At 42.4% G+C, this 19,539-nt stretch overlaps 1 protein-coding gene across 2 annotated transcripts in view; it reads right to left on the reverse strand.

Moving 5' to 3' along the window:
* LOC126199370 (mast/stem cell growth factor receptor kita-like) overlaps nucleotides 1–17,057 on the reverse strand; it is a 277,142-nt gene extending 260,085 nt beyond the window's left edge. For both annotated transcript variants that reach the window (XM_049936274.1, XM_049936273.1), the window contains exon 1: nucleotides 16,935–17,057. In XM_049936274.1, the coding sequence (XP_049792231.1) occupies nucleotides 16,935–16,989 (55 nt within the window). In that variant the 5' untranslated portion in view covers nucleotides 16,990–17,057. The remainder of the gene's footprint in view (nucleotides 1–16,934) is intronic.
* Between the last annotated feature and the right edge of the window lie 2,482 nt (nucleotides 17,058–19,539).

A 19,539-nucleotide genomic window follows, 5' to 3' on the forward strand; every position in this document is an offset into this window, starting at 1 on the left:
TCGATCTCGGGGAGGGGATTGCCAAGGGGGAGGAGACCATGAGAAAAGTTGAAAAGCTGTAACAACTAACGAGGTGATGACATTCTATGAGTCGGAGCACTGAAGATCAGGAGTCTGAACGTAATAAGAAAGCTAGAAAATCTTAAAAGGGAAATGCAAAGGCTCAATCTACATGTAGTGGGGTTAGTGAAGCAAAATGGAAAGAAGATAAGGGTATCTGGTCAGACGAATATTGGATAATATCAACGGCAGTAGAAAATCTTATAGCGAGTGTAGAATTCGTTATGAATACGATTAGGAGGGTAGGACAGCGATAGGATTGTTCTCATCAGATTCGACAGCAAACCAATGTCGAAAATAATAGTTCAGATGTACATGACAGCGTCGCAAGCAGCAAATGAAGAGATGGAGAAAGTTTATGGCGATTTTGAACATGTAATTCAGTATGTAAAGGTGGAAGAATATCTAACAGTCATGGGGGGACTGTAACGCGGTTGTAGGGGAAGCAACAGAAGAAAGGGCTACGGGAGAATAAAGGTTTGGCAGTACGAATGAAAGAGAAGAAAGACTAATTGAGTTGTGCAATAAATTTTAGATGGTAATAGCGAGTACTCTGTTGAAGAGTCACAGCAGCAGGAGGTATACTTAAAAAAGACTCGGAGGCATTGGGAGGTTACAGCTGGAGTACAGGGGTAGGTAACGTTCCATCGGAATTTCTGAAATCATTAGGGGAGTGGCAACCAAACGATTATTCAAGTTGGTGTATAGAATCTATGTGACTGGCGACATACCATAAGACTTTGGAAAAATAACATCCACACAATTCCAAAAATAGCAAGGACAAATAAGTGCGAAAACTCTCGCACAATCAGTTCAATAGCTCACGCAGCCAAGCTACTGACGAGAAAAATATACAGAAGAATAGAAAAGGGAATTGAGAATTAGTCAGATGACGATCAGTTCGGCTTCAGGAAAGGGCACGTTGCGCCTTGTAATGAATGGAAGCAAGGTCAAAGAGAAATCGAGACATGCTCATAGTACTCGTCAATCTAGAAACGGCGTTAGACAATGTAAAATGATGCAAAATGTTGGAAATTCTGAGAAAAATAGGAGTAAGCTATAGAGAAAGACGGGTAGTATACAATACTAGTTGGGTCCCGGGGTGTTACCCGCGATTAAACACTATATTCTGAGACGATTGGAAAAACTGACGGAATGCATTTCCCTCCCAACTCATTCCTTTACTTAAGGGAAAAACCTAACCTCTAGGCTAAACTTAATGCATTCATTTGATAATTATCCTTCATGGATGACTTTTTAGTCACGTTACCCATCCAATGGGAACAGTAGTCACGTTGACTATCCCACGGTGACAGTGATTTTTTTTTTTAGAATCGAAGGTACTCTATGTGTTAATTTAGGGTATAAGATGTCTCCAGTCCAAAATTCTTTCAGACGCTTCAGCGTGAAGTAGTAACAAAGACTAACACGACGAAGAGAGAAAATAAGCAATTTCTAGTTCGATGCAGCACAAATTTTATAATACACTGACGAAAAAAAAAAAAAAATCGTGACGCCAAGACGGAGTTGTGCGACATAAACGAAAATTGCTGGTGTATTTCTACATCTGAGAGATGACATCCATTCAAATTTCGCGGCAACTCCATAAAAGGCTGAGTTGATGTTAGTCAAGAATGGCTTTAAGACGATGAAGATGTCATTGTCAGCACGTCACTGAGTTTGAATGGCAGCGTGTAGTAGGGCTTCGAGAAGCAGGATGTTCCTTCTGCAATACTGCAGAAAGGCTTGGCAGGAATGTAGTCACTGTACATGACTGCTGGTAGCGGTGGTCACAGGAAGGTTCAGACGCAAGAAGCCTGGGTTTTGGATGGCCACGTGGCTCTGCCGAGTGGGAAAACCGTCGTGTTCGGAGCGTGGCTGTGGCGCGTTGCACTGCATCTGCAGCAGCAGTTGGAACCACAGTGACACAATGAACTGTTACAAATAGGTTATTTCAAGAACAGCTCCGAGCCAGACATCCTGTGACGTACATCCCGCTGACCCCAAACGAGCGCCGTTTGCGACTTGGAAGCGGCGTCAAACGAGAGCTCAGTAGGGGCAGGGTGGAGGGCTGTTGTGTTTTCTGAAGGAAGTTAGTTCTGCCTCGGTGTCGTGATGGCCGTGTGTTGGTGAGAAGGAGTTTAGCTGAGGGCCTGCAACCAACCTGTCTGCGTGCTAGGCACACTGCACCTACGCCTGGAGTTATGGTCTGGGATGCGATTTCGTATGACAGCAGGAGCGTTCTTTTGTACGTTAATCTGGAGATTCGACCTGTTGTGTTCAAGAACAACATTCCAGGGGGTGTTTTCCAACAGGATGATGCTCGCCCACATACCGCTGTTGTAACTCAACATGCTGTGCAGAGTGCCGACATGTTTCCTTGGCCTGCTCGATCACCAGATCTGTCTCAAATCGAGCACATGCGGGACATCATTGGACGACAACTCCAGTGTCATCCATAACCAGCACCGTCGCTGTACTGACCGACTAAGTGCATTGGGCTTGGAACTCCATCCCACAAACTGACATCCGGCACCTGTTCAACACAATCTATGCACGTCGCATGCTTGTATTCAACATTCTGGCAGCTACACTGGTTATTAGTGTACCAAAATTTCACATTTGTAATGGCTTACCTCGAGCTTACATTAACCTGTGATCTTTCAATGTAAATCACTTAAACATGTTACCTAGACAAATGTTTTCCCGAAATTTCATTACTCTACGTTAATTGTGTTTTGGTGTTATGAATTTTCCTTCAGTTTATCTGTATACACAGCAACGTCATCTGCCCTTACGTGTGTGCCTGTTACCAGCAAATACGCTCGCATATCATCATCAAATACAGCCTCACTATCCTGCCAAGTTCCACATGCAAAGGCATGACGTCTCTCTGGCGTACAGCATTTAAATGACACCGTCGTTGTGTCTTCAAGCGTTTCAGAAGCTGTAAGGTAGGTCTGACGTTCAGCGATTAAAATGCAGTGGACTTCTGTGGAAGTATGGATTAAACACTATGAGGATTCTATGAGTATTGTATTCATTACGTTGGATCGTATTATGTGGGAAATATTAAACAATAAAGATATTTTCACAGTACGATATGGTTCAAAAGACAAAGAGTAAACACACACATCAAAAATGTTTTGCATTACCCCAGTTTCCAGAACTCCTGAAGATAGGCGTTGACCGTGGATATTGTACCACGGAAACAGTCCATTTGACTGTTCAGAGATGTCACTAAACCCGCCCAAAGTTGTAAACAACCATGCATGAGCAGCGCCTATTAGACGGAGGGGGTCCGACCGCCGATCAGTTCCAGTTATTCCACCAGGAAGGAGGTACACAGCCCGTGTTGTCTGTAGTTCAACCATGTGTAGACGGTCAATGCCGCGGTTCGATCGCGTCCTCATTTGCCAGGAAGGGCTCTCAACAAGGCAGGCGTCCAAGCGTCTCGGAGTGAACAAAAGCTATGTTGTTCGGACATGGAGGAGATACAGGAACTGTCGATGACGTGCCTCACTCAGGCAGCCCAAGGACTATTACTGCAGTGGATGACCGCTACCTACTGATTATGGCTCGGAGGAACCCTGACAGCAACGCCATCATGTTGAATAATGCTTTTCGTGCAGCCACAGGACGTCGTGTTACGGCTCAAACTGTGCGCAATGGGCTGCATAATGCGCAACTTCACTCCTGAGGGGACTAATGACCTCAGCAGTTGAGTCCCATAGTGCTCAGAGCCATTCACTCCTGACGTCCATCTTTGCAACCACGAAACCTTGCACTGCGGTACAGATGGGCCCGACAACATGCCGAATGGACCGCTCAGGATTGGCATTACGTTCTCTTCACCGATGGGTGTCGCATATGCCTTCAACCAGACAATTGTCGGAGACTTGTTTGAAAGCAACCCGGTCAAGCTGAACGCCTTCCACACACTGTCCAGCGAGTGCAGCAACGTGGAGGCTGCCTGCTGCTTTGGGGTGGCATTATGTGGGGCCTACGTACGCCGCTGGTGGTCATGGAAGGCGCCGTAACGGATGTACGGTACGTGAATGCCATCCTTCGACCGATAGTGCAATCATATCGGTAGCATATTGGCGGGGCATTAGTCTTCAGCCGGCCGAAGTGGCCGTGCGGTTAAAGGCGCTGCAGTCTGGAACCGCAGGACCGCTACGGTCGCAGGTTCGAATCCTGCCTCGGGCATGGATGTTTGTGATGTCCTGAGGTTAGTTAGGTTTAACTAGTTCTAAGTTCTAGGGGACTAATGACCTCAGCAGTTGAGTCCCATAGTGCTCAGAGCCATTTGAACCATTCGTCTTCATGGACTATTTGCGCCTCCATCGTGCACATCTTGCGAATGACTTCCTCCAGGATAACGACATCGCTCGACCAGAGCGGGAGCATGTTCTCCAGACATGAACCCTATCGAACATGCCTGGGACAGATTGAAAAGGGCTGTTTATGGACGACGTGACCCATCAACCACTCTGAGGGATCAACGTACAATCGCCGTTGAGGAGTGAGACAATATGGACCAACAGCGCCTTGATGAATTTGTGGATAGTTGACACGACGAATACAGCCGTGCATCGATGCAAGAGGACGAGCTACTGGGTATTAGAGGTACTTGTGCGTACAGCAATCTGGACAACCACCTCTAAAGGTCTCGCTGTATGGCGGAAATAAAGTTTATGGTGATCTCTGTTCTAATTTTCTGTAGAGGTTCCAGCACTCTCAGAGCCGAGGTGATGCAAAACTTTTTTGATGTGTGTTCATTTTTGTAAGAGTAATTATTGTTCCACATATAGCATTATATCCTCAAATCAATAAATATCTCGTACTACACACTTTTAAAAGTAGCCTATTCAGGGTATAAACTAATTTCTTCCAAATCCGTCCAGCCGTTCAGCGCGAAGGAGCAACAAACATAGGCACAAGCTTTCGCATTTATAATATATATGGGACGTACAAGAACGAAGAGGAAACAATAAGACTGGAACACAAAGAACAAAGTGCTCAGCTTAAAAAGACTGTTAAGACAGGTCTGCAATATTTCGTCCCTACTGCTCGATCTATATATCGAAGAAGCAATGACGGAAATAAAAGAAAGATTCAAGAGTTGGATTAAAATTCTGGGTGAATGATATAAACGATAGGATTCGGAGATGACATTTGCTATTCTAGTGAATGTGTAGAAGAATTATAGGATGTGTTGGACGGAACGAACAGTCTAATGAGTTCTGAACATGGACTGAGAGTAAACCGAAGACAAAGGTAATGAGATGTAGCATAAATGAGAATAGCTAGAAACTGAACATCAAAACTGGGGTCACGAAGTTAAGAAATTCTTTTATCTTGGAAGCAGAATTACTCATAACGGACGAAGCAAGGAGGATGTAAAAACCAGACTAGAGAAATCTACTGGTGTCAAACAAAATTTCTATGAATGTACGTTCGGAGCAAGCATTATATGGCAGTGAGTCATGGATATTGGGAAAAGCGGAAAAGAAGAGAATTGAAGCGTCTGAGACGTAGTGCTCCAGAAGAATACTGAAAATCAGATGGACTGATAAGGAATGAGGAGGCAGTCCTCAGAATCGGCGAAGGAAGGAACATATGGAAAACACTGACAAGAAGAAGAGACAGAATGATAGGACATGTGTTAAGGCGTCAGGGACTAACCTCCAGGGGGAACTATAAAGGGTAAAAACTGCAGTGAAAGACAGAGCTTTGAATACAACCAACAAATAATTGAAGACGAAGGATGCTCTTGCTACTCAGAGATGAAGATATTAGCGCAGGAGAGGAATTCGTGGCGGGCCGCATCAAACCAGTTAGATAACTCATGACTCAAAAAAATTATTTTCACTTATGGCAATTAGCGATGAGTACGACCGAATGAAAACAATCCATACGGTCGGTTGCTGGAAAACAATCGAATTATTCTGTTGTTCATGTTGTGGTCTCCAGTCCGAAGACTGATTTGATGCAACTCTCCATGCGACTCTATCCTATGGAAGCCTCTTCATCTCCGAGTAACTACGCAACCTACATCCTTCTGAATATGCTTACTATATTCATCTCTTAGTCTTCCTCTATGATTTTTGCCTCCCACACACATAGGCATACATAGACACACACACACACACACACACACACACACGCAGGCACACTTTGCTCCATTATTAAATTGGTGATACCTTGATGTTTCAGAATGTGCCTTATCAACCGATCTCTTCTTTAAGTCAAGTTCTGCCACAGATTTCTTGTCTCCCTAATACTATATCGTACCACCTCTTTAGTTACGTGATCTACCTATCCAGTCTTCAGCATTGTTCTGTAGCACACATTCCAAAAGCCTGTGTTCCAACGGTTCCCAGCCTGGGGGTAATTACACCCTGAGGGGTAAAATGAAATTTTATGAGGGGTAAAAACTAAACGATTCGATTCTGCTTTAGTCACGAAACTAAATTATTTTCAAAAAATCATTACTGTTATCGCAGTTCTGTAAGAATATAATACTGTTTATACAAGTTATCAATAATTACCTTCTCTCGGTTAGTTGCATTAACGCAGTGGAGGTTACAGGTTCCTCACATAGACCTCCCACGACACAGCTTTGTAGTGCTTTGTCCCGTACATCGCTGATGATAAAAGTGAGACATATACGTAACAAATTATCTCAAGAAAATGTCTTCCCCAAGTTGTAGATCGTACCTGCAGTAGTCCAGAAATTGCCTTCTGTACAAGCTGTAAATAACCTTTCGAGCCGGCCGAAGTGGCCGTGCGGTTAAAGGCGCTGCAGTCTGGAACCGCAAGACCGCTACGGTCGCAGGTTCGAATCCTGCCTCGGGCATGGATGTTTGTGATGTCCTTAGGTTAGTTAGGTTTAACTAAGTTCTAGGGGACTAATGACCTCAGCAGTTGAGTCCCATAGTGCTCAGAGCCAGCCATAACCTTTCGAACCCTGTATTTTACCCGTGCTACTTTCAGAATTTCAAGGAGAGAATTCCAGTCACCGTCGTCAACAGCTTTCTCAAAGTCTACAAATACCATGAATGTAGGTTTACCTTTCCTCGACCTATCTTCTAAAGGAAAGCATTGTCTCTCGTGTGCCTACATATCTCCGGAATCCGCACTGATGTTCCCTGAGGTCGGCTTCTACAACGTTTTCTATTCTGCTGTAAAGAATTCGTGTCAATATTTTACAACTACGACTTATTTAACTGACAGTTCGGTAATTTTCACACCTGTCAGCACCTGATTTCTTTCGAGTTGTAATTATTATATTCTTCTTAAACTATGAGTGTATTTAGTCAGTCTCGTACATTCTGCAAACCAGGTTTTTAGCTTTACGTATCGGTTGGATTATTGTTTATTCATTTCTGCCGAGTGAAACCATTCTGTGGGGCAAACCTAATGTAAAGTAGTCGATACAACCTATTGTAGTTTCCGTTACAGCCTATTGTAGTTTCGCTTACTCGTTCTTTCTTTTCAGGTGAAACCAGTCTGTGGTCTTTCTGTCTGTTGAATCATGTATTCGTCTTTATATGAAACACTACCGGTATTTATTGTTTTATATTAAAAATGAAGAAATTCCTCCAGCTGTATTTAAGGTGTCGATTTTATTTTGGCAACTAGTTTCAACGTTGTAACAAAACAACGTCATCTTCAGGCCCATACTCTTGTTGACGTCAACTGTGTGCAGCTGATACTAGAAGTCAGTGGTGAGATCCGGACGTGCTCCATGTGGAAGGTGGTTATTGTTTTTGTTGTCTGAGCTATTCATTCGTTCTGAGTGAAACTACTCGTTCATGGTCTCGGAGGGTGCCTAACCCAGGATATCTAAGGTACCCCATAGGGTATACCAAACTTAAAATAAGCATTATGCGTGTTTAAGTTTCCTAGACTTCCTCGGTTATAGTCAGTTCACATAAAAGTTTTCGGGGTATGATACCGCATTATATATATAAAAAAAATATTTCTAGTGGCACCAACGTTTTGGTCACAGATACAGAGGGATTCTTCTGGGTCTATTCAACCCAGCAGAAGCCCACTGTAACAGTGGGCAAAACGTTGGTGCCACCAGTAATAGTTTCCTTTATAATGTAACTCGGTACCATACCTAGAAAACGTTTATGACATTATGCATGTTCCTTTAATTATGAAATGAGAGAGCAATTCTTCGTTCCATCGTTTAAAACTGATTAATATATTACTGTGTATTAAGCTATTCAAGGTACAATCAACGCGTCACAGAATTTCCAACAGACTGTAGTTGAAGGGGTTACATATATCTCAAGGTATGGCTCTAGGACCGCTGCAGCTATGATACAGTGAAACCTCGTTTATCCGGCCCTCATTAATCTGGATCTGCGGTTCATTCGGATCGTTATATTTTTTAGTGTAGTGATTTTTGACACGGTTCTCTTAACAAGTTATTTATTTGTACTGTATTTACCCCGTTTGTTGCGAGTCTAAAACTGACATCAGACTTAAAGAAGGTGGCAGTATCCGGTAACAAAAAGGTAGATGGACTTTGGCCAGCCATCTGCAGGTCCAGGCACTGGCGGATGCATAAAAACCTCAAGGAGGGGGCGCTAAAGATATCTTGAGCTACCTTTACTTTTACCGTAATAAAAAATAATCAAGTCACATGCAAAGTTTAAGAAAGTTTTGTTTAAACTGAATATACACATATACAATACAATGCCATCTTATGATATAAAAAAGTTACAATTGTAGTTCTCTTCCTTAAATGATGAATTCTATGCGCCTATTCTCCCTGGCAAATTGGTTAGCTACTTCGTCAATAGGACAATCATTGTCAGGGTGAGTGTTCAACAGAGCAAAGCCATTAAGTTGATCCTCCTTCATAGTCGACCTCAGCCATGTCTTTGTACACCGCAATGTTGAGAAACTTCTTTCTACTGTAGCTATAGATGAAAGTAGACAAGCAAATATTTTGTACAGCACTTGCAAAGTGAGATAGTCAGCTCTAGGACAAACTGACAACACTTGCATAACAGAATCACGATCATTAAGGGCATTTATGCTACTACTGTGAAAGCAACAAGACAATATATACTGTGGTGTCACAGCCAGACACCACACGTCCTAGGTGGTAGCTTAAATCGGCCGCGGTCCTGTAGTACATGTCGGACCCGCGTGTCGCCACTGTGTGATCGCAAACCTAGCGCCACCACAAGGCAAGTCTCGAGAGACTGACTCGAACTCACCCCAGTTGTACGGACGACAGAGCTAGCGACTAGACGTACAAAGCTTTTCTCTCTCATTAGCCGAGAGACAGAATAGTCTTCAGCTAAGTTAATGGCTACGAACTAGCAAGGCGCCATTAGCCTTACAGTGATTGTAATCAGAGTCTCACTTGTGTTCACCATAGAGATGTACAAGAAGACATTAAAGATAAGTATATGAGAAGCTCCGTTCTTTTCTTCATAGCATTAATTACGTATCCTGTTCCAGTACTTCACGCCCGTCTGCGTTAGTTTAGCGTGCCTTAAGCCACCTCTATCTACAAGGTGTTGGCCCAGCTGCCGACACATCATATACCTTACGACTTATAAGGTCGAGTTACGACGTATAAGGACGAGCTTCCAATGATGACGTCATCAGGCAGTTAATGTGTGTGGAACTTTTATTGTCGATTCCGTTCCTTTCTAGTGCATTTGAATAGAGGACCTATATAATAACCAACACCTTTTTTAGGAATCTTCTCGAAAGTCACTATTGCCGGATATGTACGCATCAAAGTTTCCCATAGGTAACTCGTATTACGAGTTAGGTACGGGCAACTATAGTTACGTTATTAGTAAGAATATTGTTACGAGTTATGAATTACTATTATTAATACTTCGCAAGCAACTGATCACTCTCGCTCTCGACTAATGTTCACACTTGCAGTTGCTACAACTACGACTTTTTCCTTATTCATTCTTCAGTCTTAAATATATCGTCTTCTGAATGTAAACTAGCTTCCTATTCGGCGAACAGTCCGTATTTATAAAGCTACATATCGAAGGTTCTCTGTATAAGAAAACAGTAGAATATTCGCGACATTTCTCGAACAAATGCCGGACAGAATAACGATTCGAGATCACTAGAATGACCGCGACTTTCCTCGTAGGTATGTGTTAGCTATCTATGTGCCAGACAGAAACCTATAAAATACGATAACGCGGAAGCGCGTGCTACATAGGAAAGTACAACTACTCGATAACTCGACTCTGTCGAGTCGACTGACGAAAGAAACGAACGAATAGCGTGCGGGCTAACTACTGGCGTGGGCGACGTGGGTGGCAATGCGGTGGCTCCGCAAGGCCCGGGGGGGGGGGGGGGGGGGGAGTCGCCCCGCGCGCCCACCATATGTGTCCGCCACTGGGTCCAGTGGTGCAGTTCGCACGCTGAATGAAGAAACTGGTTACAATGTTGACTCGTCGCAGTTTGTTGAAGCATTACAAAACATTCAAGGATGTTCAGACAAATGAGTTAATGACGTAATTGACCGTATGATTACTGATGAGACTATCGCGGTTTCTTAGTCTGCATCTGCAGACTAAGAAAATGTCGCTCGATCTGAAGACATTATTACACATGTAGAGGCAACAAAGTAATGGTTGATATGGAAAGCCAGACGGAAACTACTTCGGCGGAAATAATGCTGGTGAAATGACTGTGTTATCGTGCTGTATGAAAACGACACACGAATATGGCTAAAAAAAATACACCTATTATTTCAGTGTATAAAATTCTCCGTATTTTTTGTCAATATCCGGTCACATTAAGCGAAAATAATATACAGTTCATTTGCATACATGAAAATAAATATAACATGTATGATTATGACATTAATCAATGTCATTCTAACTTTCTGCTAAAGTTTCAGATTTTCGGTAATACTGTTGATGCAGTTCATGTTCCTCAGTACACTATCTGCTCAGAAGTACTCAAATACCTCTATATAAGTAAAAGGAGGTGGGGAGTATTGTGCTGTAAGTAGAGAAGCAGTAACATCGGAAAAGATCTGTCTGGAGAGCTCATAGACTTCGAACAGGGAGAACTAGTCGTTGGATGTCACCTGGGTAACATATCTGTCGGGGACATTTCAACACTTCTAAAGTTGCCAAAGTTGACTTTTGGTGACGTGTTGTTAAATGGAAATGCGAACAGACAGCCACATCTAAACCAAGACCACGCAGACCTCACGTAGAACTGACGGACAGGAATCGTCGAGTATTGTGGAGGGTGAAAGCATGAAATCAGCGGAAGGAATCACTCTTGAGTTCCAAAGTGCTATCAGCAGCCCAAGACAAAGTAAGACAAAGGATCAATATGTCACATCACTACAACAGACGAACTGAGATTCGATCTCTCTAAGGAATCACCTCACCGGACAAAAATTTTATATTTGAAACAAACTGTATTTATATTTATTTCAGAGTTACATGAACTTCGTGTTTTCGCGCGTTACTCGGCCGACCAGAGAAATTGTTCGTTAGCGAATGACGTTACCTACCACGTTACAGCTCAAGGCCGACGTTTGGTCGAAGCTTCAAGTTAACCCGAGCGTTTTAGTGGAAAATTCAGAAGTTTTAATATTTCTTTATTTTCCGTTTCCGATGTGGTTGTGGATCAAATAATTAATTTTGAAATAAATAAAGCTATTAGCAATGAGTAAAGGCAACCTAAGATAACGCAGGCCGCAGATCGTAATTACAGTAATGTATCTGTGGAGTCCTATCTTTTATCTCACTTTTTTCGACGATAGAGACAATGAACAACAATAGTTACATGGATAAGACGCATTAGCCCATTCATTCGCCACTAGCAGTAATTAAATGAATGGAAATTATTGTGCGGTATTACATCCATTATTTGTATCCAGTCGCCTATCTGCATTGCGAGGAAAATAAATAGCAAACAAAAGGTAGTTATTACAATCTATTCAGTGTCTTCTTTACATTATTAACCTATATAGAGGTTTTTGTTTCCAGGCTGCTGTGTTTGAAGATGTAAATTTGTTTATAATGATCGTCATCCTAGACCAGAGAAAGGCTACATGGTCATACAAAATAAAAGTGTTAAAATTAGGTTCACACAGAACTTACATTTATTTATAAAACTGAAATTTACTTGAACATAAATGGCAACATTTTCTCCTTTTTTTTTAAAAAAAAAAATATTATGTACTTCTGTACAGCGATGTTAACATATCCGGTTGAACACCTTAACGATTTCAGTCGTTTCCTTATCTTAATCTCAACAAATCATCAAATCATAAATTGTACAGGGAAATTTTATACAACCTTAAATGCTGTGTTACAGGTGGCGCAGTGGTAAAGTGGTAGGCTACGGACGCAAAGTTCTCGGTTTGGATTCCCTGTAAGTTCTAGTACTTTTATCTGTCACTAGTTGTGCCCGGCATTCGTTGCAATGCGTCTTTTTCCTTCCAAGTATGTACACATGCATAAAGCAGACACATTTACATGCACAAAATAAATGAAAGACAATGACTTTTGGTGCATAAAATAAAATTTGAAAAAAATTCTTCGAGTACATTGGGTCATACAATAGTTTTAGCCTTTCTGTCTTGTGTAAAAACAAATAAATTTTGCAGCTTTTCACTCGCGAGCATGCAATATGTAATTGAGGTCTGTGAAAACCTTGGATTTTCCAGATTTAATCCACACACTTGAAGCGATTGACCTTGGGGCTTGGTGATAGTTATTTAGAATGCAAGCGAATGGGGTACTGCAGTCTTTAGAAATCAAATGTTATGTCGGTGGAAATAATGGGAATACGCGCAATCAACTAGATTTCTGACCGCGGCTTCGCCCTCGTACACATATGTCATATACATTCCAGGCTTATATATTTATTTCGCATACATTTAACAGATCTGACCCATGTTTGTGCACATATTTCACCTGTATCTCTGATGAATTTTACACCACAGTTTCAGCTGGATTCTGAGGAAACACCAGTAATTGACTGTCGTTTCGAGAAAATGGACTGTCGCCGTCAGCTGTCTGGTTCTCCACTGTTTTATATCACATGCCTTTAAGGCCCCCACAAACGAGCAACGAATCGCAGCCGCCCATGGCATGGGCGACATATCACTTCGTAGACTGCACGTGTGTGGGAAAATCGCAGCAGCCGGTCGCTGATTGCTGGTCGCATGGAAATCCCAGGCAATCTTATGGATCGCAAGCGATTCTTGCACGCAATATGGCTGCCTGGCTGGTTGGCAGCGGTGTGTGGCAATAAGACTCCATTTCGTTTCTCTGTTTATCAAGCGTGGTTGTGCAATTTTGTTTCTTTCCGCTTTGCCCACGTCGAGTAAGAAATTTACGTTAAAATTTATGGTTGCCCAGGACCATGAACTACTCTGAGAAGTGAAGTGGAAGCCTGAGTTGCTAAAATTCAGTATACACCCTCTGATTTTGCAGTGATCAGCATTTTGAAACTTGTGCTGTAGAAGCAGAAGTGATGGGAATTTCACAGTAATAGTCGCAATACAATGGGCTCCTTCTTATGGTTTTTCGTTATTTATCAAATAATTAAATGTTTATTAAAGTTTTTAGCTTCTAAGCAGAATAACATACGTACCTAGTGCAATGTTAAGGAGACTTTTTAATTTAATTGTTCAGGGGTAATCTTTTATACAGTCCTTGTCATTTCATATACGTTAATTTTCATTCATACAATTTATAACAAGAGTTACGGTAATCAGTGATGATGCTATTGACAACATCTCTACAGACACATCGAGGTAATTGTGTAGGCCTGAATACTTGCCATTAAACATTAAGACTAATGAGCAAAAAGAAATTGGGGACTAATAAACGTGACATGAACTTTATAGGCACACTGAAAAGTTTAAATAATCCGTTTGGCGTCAGTGATAATTGTAATATATGCTGTAAAGTAACCTAAAGTCCCAAAAAAGTGTTTCAAAACAAGTTTGGTAAGTTATAAGTCTCGTATATTTTAAATTTATGTTCTGCAAGTATTCGTGGGGATACAGAAATCAGCTGCAACTGCTGCTAGACATAGTTCATTTTTCCATAAACTTCTTGATACAGTGACGTTCGTAATGCTGATTGCAATTGCTTGACAAATCGCTCGTGTGTGGGGTGTCGACGCGAGCAACCAATTGCAGGCGATATCGCATGCGATGAATCGCTGCGACCTGTCGCTCGCGTGTGGGGCCCATTTACAGAATCGTTAAATGTATCTGTGTTGTTCAGCTGTGTGGCACGAACTTTAGCCCCGAAACACATTCACAGGGTGTGGCTGATGTATTGTAGAACACAAATAAGAGACAGGATAAAATACCAACACATTGTTTTCAGACGCTTCCATATGACACCCCTTCTCATCATCATTCCCACCCCCAGCTTTAGTAAGAATATCTCACTCCTGCAGGATTTTTATTGTGTCATGTATAATAAAATTTGGTTGAAATTGCTCCAGGTGTCCCTGATTTGCGCTTTAAAGTCGCCCCATTCCACCACTAACCGTCAGCCATAGGAGTGCTAGGGTTTTCTTACTGCCACAATAAATGTTCCCAGATAGCAAGTAATACGTGTGCTAATTTTGATACGGGGCGTGCTGAAAAGTAGCGCCTCCGAATTTTTTACGTGGAAACTCTTGAAGCTTTTTAAATAAAACAAACTTTATTAACATTTTACATTTTTATTCTTCATATCTACATATTTATTCCTCAACACAGCCACCATGGCAACGAACACATTTCTCCCATCGAGAGACCGGTTTGTTGACACCGTCACTGTAGAATGCGTGGCTTTGTTGATGGAGCCACAACCTCACCTCTGACGTCTGCTTGCACCGCTTCATCACTATCAAAATTAAGACCTCGAAGGTGTTCTTTAAGTTTTGGAAACGATGAAGTTTGGATGGGGCCAAGTCAAGACTGCTTGGAGGAAGATCGATAACAACCGAAGGCGTCGGATTGTTGCAAATGTCGCAGCACTCGTGTATGGACTGGTTCTGCCACGCAGAAGGTAAAAGTGCTCCATGTGTGGATGGACTCTTCGAATTCGTTCTTTCGCTTTGCGAAGGTCTCACAGTAACTTACATAGTTATGATGGTGCTTTGATGCATGAATTTCAAGTGCACCACGTCTTGGACATCCCAGAACACTGTAAGCATGACTTTGCCTGCTGATGGCATGGTCTTCAACTCTTTTGGCGTCGGTGATCCTTTGTGGCGACATTCCATAGATACTCTCCTGTTTTCGTGGTCAAAATGATTAACCCTGCTTTCATCATCTATCACAATGTCTTTAAGGAATTCGTCACCCTCAATCTCAAAACGAAAAAGGAATTGTTGACAGATGTCCAGTCTCCTCTGTTTTATGTCAGGCGTGAGCATTTGAGGCATCATCCGTGCACACAGTTTTCTGTATTGCAATCTCGTGACATGCCATATTTACCGGAGAGCCGTGTCTGTGTTATCCAACGATTTTCTCTGATGAGTTCATCAACCTGATTCCGATGAGTCTCACCGGTTGCCGTACGCGCTCGTTCATTCAGAACTCTGTCTTTTTGCCGTACGCGCTCGTTCATTCCGAACTCTGTCTTCCACGTTGAGTTTAGCACCACTACTTCCTTCATTACGAGCACCAACAACCTAAAGTCGCACTTTAATGATGTCGACGCAATTATCACCGTACTCAATTTTCGTTCTTCCGTCGATTCCAATTGGAGACACGTTCTCTGCGATGAAAAACTCAATTACAGCTCTCTGCGGTGAAAAACTCAATTACAGCACGCTGTTTCTCACGCACCGACAAAGTTACGTTGCACACCGCCATGTTACTTGCTACAGAGCTATCGACAGAGCGTTGCAACTTACATCATCTAGGTGGGAAAGTGCACGACATGAAAGGTGGGAAGTGCACGACATGTAATTCCTCAACCGATATCGAGAACAGAATAAAACATTCTGACCTATTACTTTTCAGCACGCCGCCGCAGAAATTCCTTCAATTGTTACGGAGATATGCTGATATGTCATTGTCCGCCCCCTCCCTCCTTCCCCTTCCACCACGGGTGAGACATCATTGTTACTGTCACCAGTAAGTATAGTGATCCCGAAAACTGGAGTTTTATACCAATACCGGTCGTTATCGAATATTTTTACGTGCCACGTTATCTCATGCTCACACGAACTCTAGAGGTGGCTGAAATATTTTTTCCACACTATTTTTATACAGATAGTTATACCCGTAGTGTGTGATACCTGAATTATGCTTATGTCACCCACTTTTCACTCCCAACCCTATGGGTGATAAGCGGCTCAGCGTCACAGAAACATTCGTGGACATACGCGCAACAACTCACGAAAGTTCCATCGTAATCAGAAGAAATGCATATAAGGCACAGTAACGGATAGAGGACGAACGAAAACAATTATTCGTTTTAATGCTTTATATTTCTCACGTCTTTCACCTCTGGAAATGTTTGTTAATGTGCTAAATGTCAATTTGTGCCGTGCCTCTCAGCCCGTGTTAAACTGCAGGCAACTTTATACCTATCTGGGTAAGTCAGCTCATAGGTGTGGGTAACCCTATACCTACCTGGGTAAATCAGCTCAAAGGGCAGGAGAATGCAAGGGCGTAACATCTCCAATATAACCATGTCTAGTAAAGCAATGTGGTGTTCAAACCAACCTTCGCAATGGTGACTGCTTTACCTTTCTAAGCTCCTCAAAATTGCTCTGAAATGTTATTTTTGAGGGTTATCTATCACAAAATTTCTCCTGGTGCGACCAGCATCACAGAGAGAGAAAGAGAGCTCATAGATATGATTAAAATTCGTTACCTGATTTTACACCGACTAAGACGAGCGTAGACAGCGCGACAGCAAGCAGTAGCATCGCACTGGTCCTCTGCTCACGACAGACTTCTTTTGGGAAGAGCGCTACGAGTGGCTTTCCACACGTCACTCCACTTCCGCAACGGCGCAGGAAGGAGGCTTTCTGCGGAAACCGCTGGGCGTTCACTACAGAGACCTCTCAGTGAGGGAAAGGCCACGTGCGTTTGCTATCGCACAATACTAGGAATAATATGTAGAGCCATGTCTGGCTACTGAGACCATCTCTGTCACGTTGGTGTGTCACGAGGAAGGTGTACGTCCTCCATTTGCAGATTCGTTTACAAAAGAGCGGAGAATATATTGCTATGAATAACTCGATAACATCTAGCGTAGTCATTACAGATTCCCAATGTGAAATAATCTGTATGGAGGTAAGGTCAGAGGTAAAGGCCCCTGTAAACGATCAAACGTTTTGTCAAACAACTATTCTTGCCAAATATTCGACCTTGCACGGTGCTGTTTGACGTGCTTGTCAAACACAGAGCGTATTTGACATATTTGACAGGAATTTTGACTGACGGAAAGTTTGACAAGATGACGGACGTTGTTTGTGACAATTATTTGCCGCATATGTTTAGTGAAAACTTGCTTCATTTTAATTTATCTCACTGTGTCCTGAGTTTCTACAACTATGGACACTACGGTCAAGGATAAAAACAAAAGAGCGCTGGCACAGTTTCCAAATGGAAGAAATGCACATCTTTTTCACTCAACCCGCTGGGGTGGCCGAGCGGTTCTAGGCGCTACAGTCTGGAACCGCGAGACCGCTACGGTCGCAGGTTCGAATCCTGCCTCGGGCATGGGTGTGTGTGATGTCCTTAGGTTAGTTTGGTTTAAGTAGTTCTAAGTTCTAGGGGACTGATGGCGTCAGATGTTAAGTCCCATAGTGCTCAAAGCTGAACCATTTTTTTTCTCACCCATATATTACGCAGTAAGACGCTATGGGCAAAATCACAATTTTACGCACAACATCCGAGAAGGAGTGCAATGATATTAAAGAAATTGTAGTTCTTCGGTGCTTCCATGGATGATGAGTTGTGGTAATTTAATGCAGTGTCATTAACAGAGCAAGTAGAAAAGAATATCTTTTCAGATACCGGAACATGTGTCTTCTTTTTCAATGTGAGGACGAAGTAACTATAAACAAGTTATTAAACATTTCACTGCCCAACCGCAAAAAGTTGATGTCATAATCGGGTTCTGAACGTAACATTTCCAGTAACAGGTTTTCATGTGTGTGGTTCCCATTTTAAAATGTTCCCTGTTTTCTTCTTCTTTAAACACAGTGTCAGACTCAATTTTTTCTGCTTTTGTAGCCATTCCCACTAGCGCCAAAATACAGGATATACGAAAAGCGTCTGCTTCAAATGTAACGTTAAATTGACAAGCTTTGTCGTTCGTGTACGGGCTTGTTTGACACATCTATGGATAGATGAGAGCGAATTTGACAGACTAGCTTCCTCTTTTATAGGGACCTTAATAAATTTTTAAAAGTTTCGTTGTCTATGCGAAGAAAGTTGATGTAATTATCTGGTTCTGAGAGTAATATTCCATTTAGCAAATTTTCATGGGTAAATCTCTTATTTTAAGCCATTCCCTGGACTAGCCTCTTCTTTTCTTCTTCATCTTTAAACACTTTACCAAAGTCAATGCCAGGACTGCTTTGTCTGGCATTTGTTGCCATTCTCACTACTGTCAAAATATTCTTGAACACGAACAGCTTCTGCTTCAAACTGAGGTTAAACTTACAGACTGTTAGTACGTGTACAGGCTTGTTTGACAAATCCTCTGCTAGACAAGGGCTCATTTGACAAACAGGTTAGCTCGTTACCGGGGGCCTTAGAGAGGCCTCAACTTGTAGACCACCTGTCTCGGGAATTGTAATGACAAAGCACTTCGGAGAAAATTTGGACCACATCGTGGTAAGTTTCTGGTCAAGTTGTTCTTATAGGAGTAGACTGTTTTGCCAGTGATAGAATGGGTAACTCATGCGAATAAAATTGGCTTGAAAGACATTCTTGTGAAATTGTTCTGCCGGCCGGAGTGGCCGAGCGGTTAAAGGCGCTACAGTCTGGAACCGCACGGCCGCTACGGTCGCAGGTTCGAATCCTGCCTCGGGCATGGATGTGTGTGTTGTCCTTAGGTTAGTTAGGTTTAAGTAGTTCTAAGTTCTAGGGGACTTATGACCACAGCAGTTGAGTCCCATAGTGCTCAGAGCCATTTGAACCATTTTGAAATTGTTCTGAATGTTTCTTTATTTCCTATTTAAGAAAAGCTTCGAGCAGTTAGAAACTAACAACTGAGGGTACCATCTTATATCTTCTTTACAGGAGCTAATGGGAGCGAACACAACCGAACGAGCATTCGCAGCCGATTTTCCGGTGTTCACTGCAGTTCTGTTGTATGTATGAATAAACGTTTATATTTGAGATATCGGACGAGAACAAGAGAAAACGAAGATAGCGTACCAATCCTACGAACGTAGCGTTATTGTTTTTCTGGCGCTAATCATCGTCACATAAGCTTTGATTTTCAGATGCGATTATTTTCT

This window comes from Schistocerca nitens, chromosome 8 (assembly GCF_023898315.1).
Source record: "Schistocerca nitens isolate TAMUIC-IGC-003100 chromosome 8, iqSchNite1.1, whole genome shotgun sequence".
In the NCBI taxonomy this organism is placed as follows: Eukaryota; Metazoa; Arthropoda; class Insecta; order Orthoptera; family Acrididae; genus Schistocerca; species Schistocerca nitens.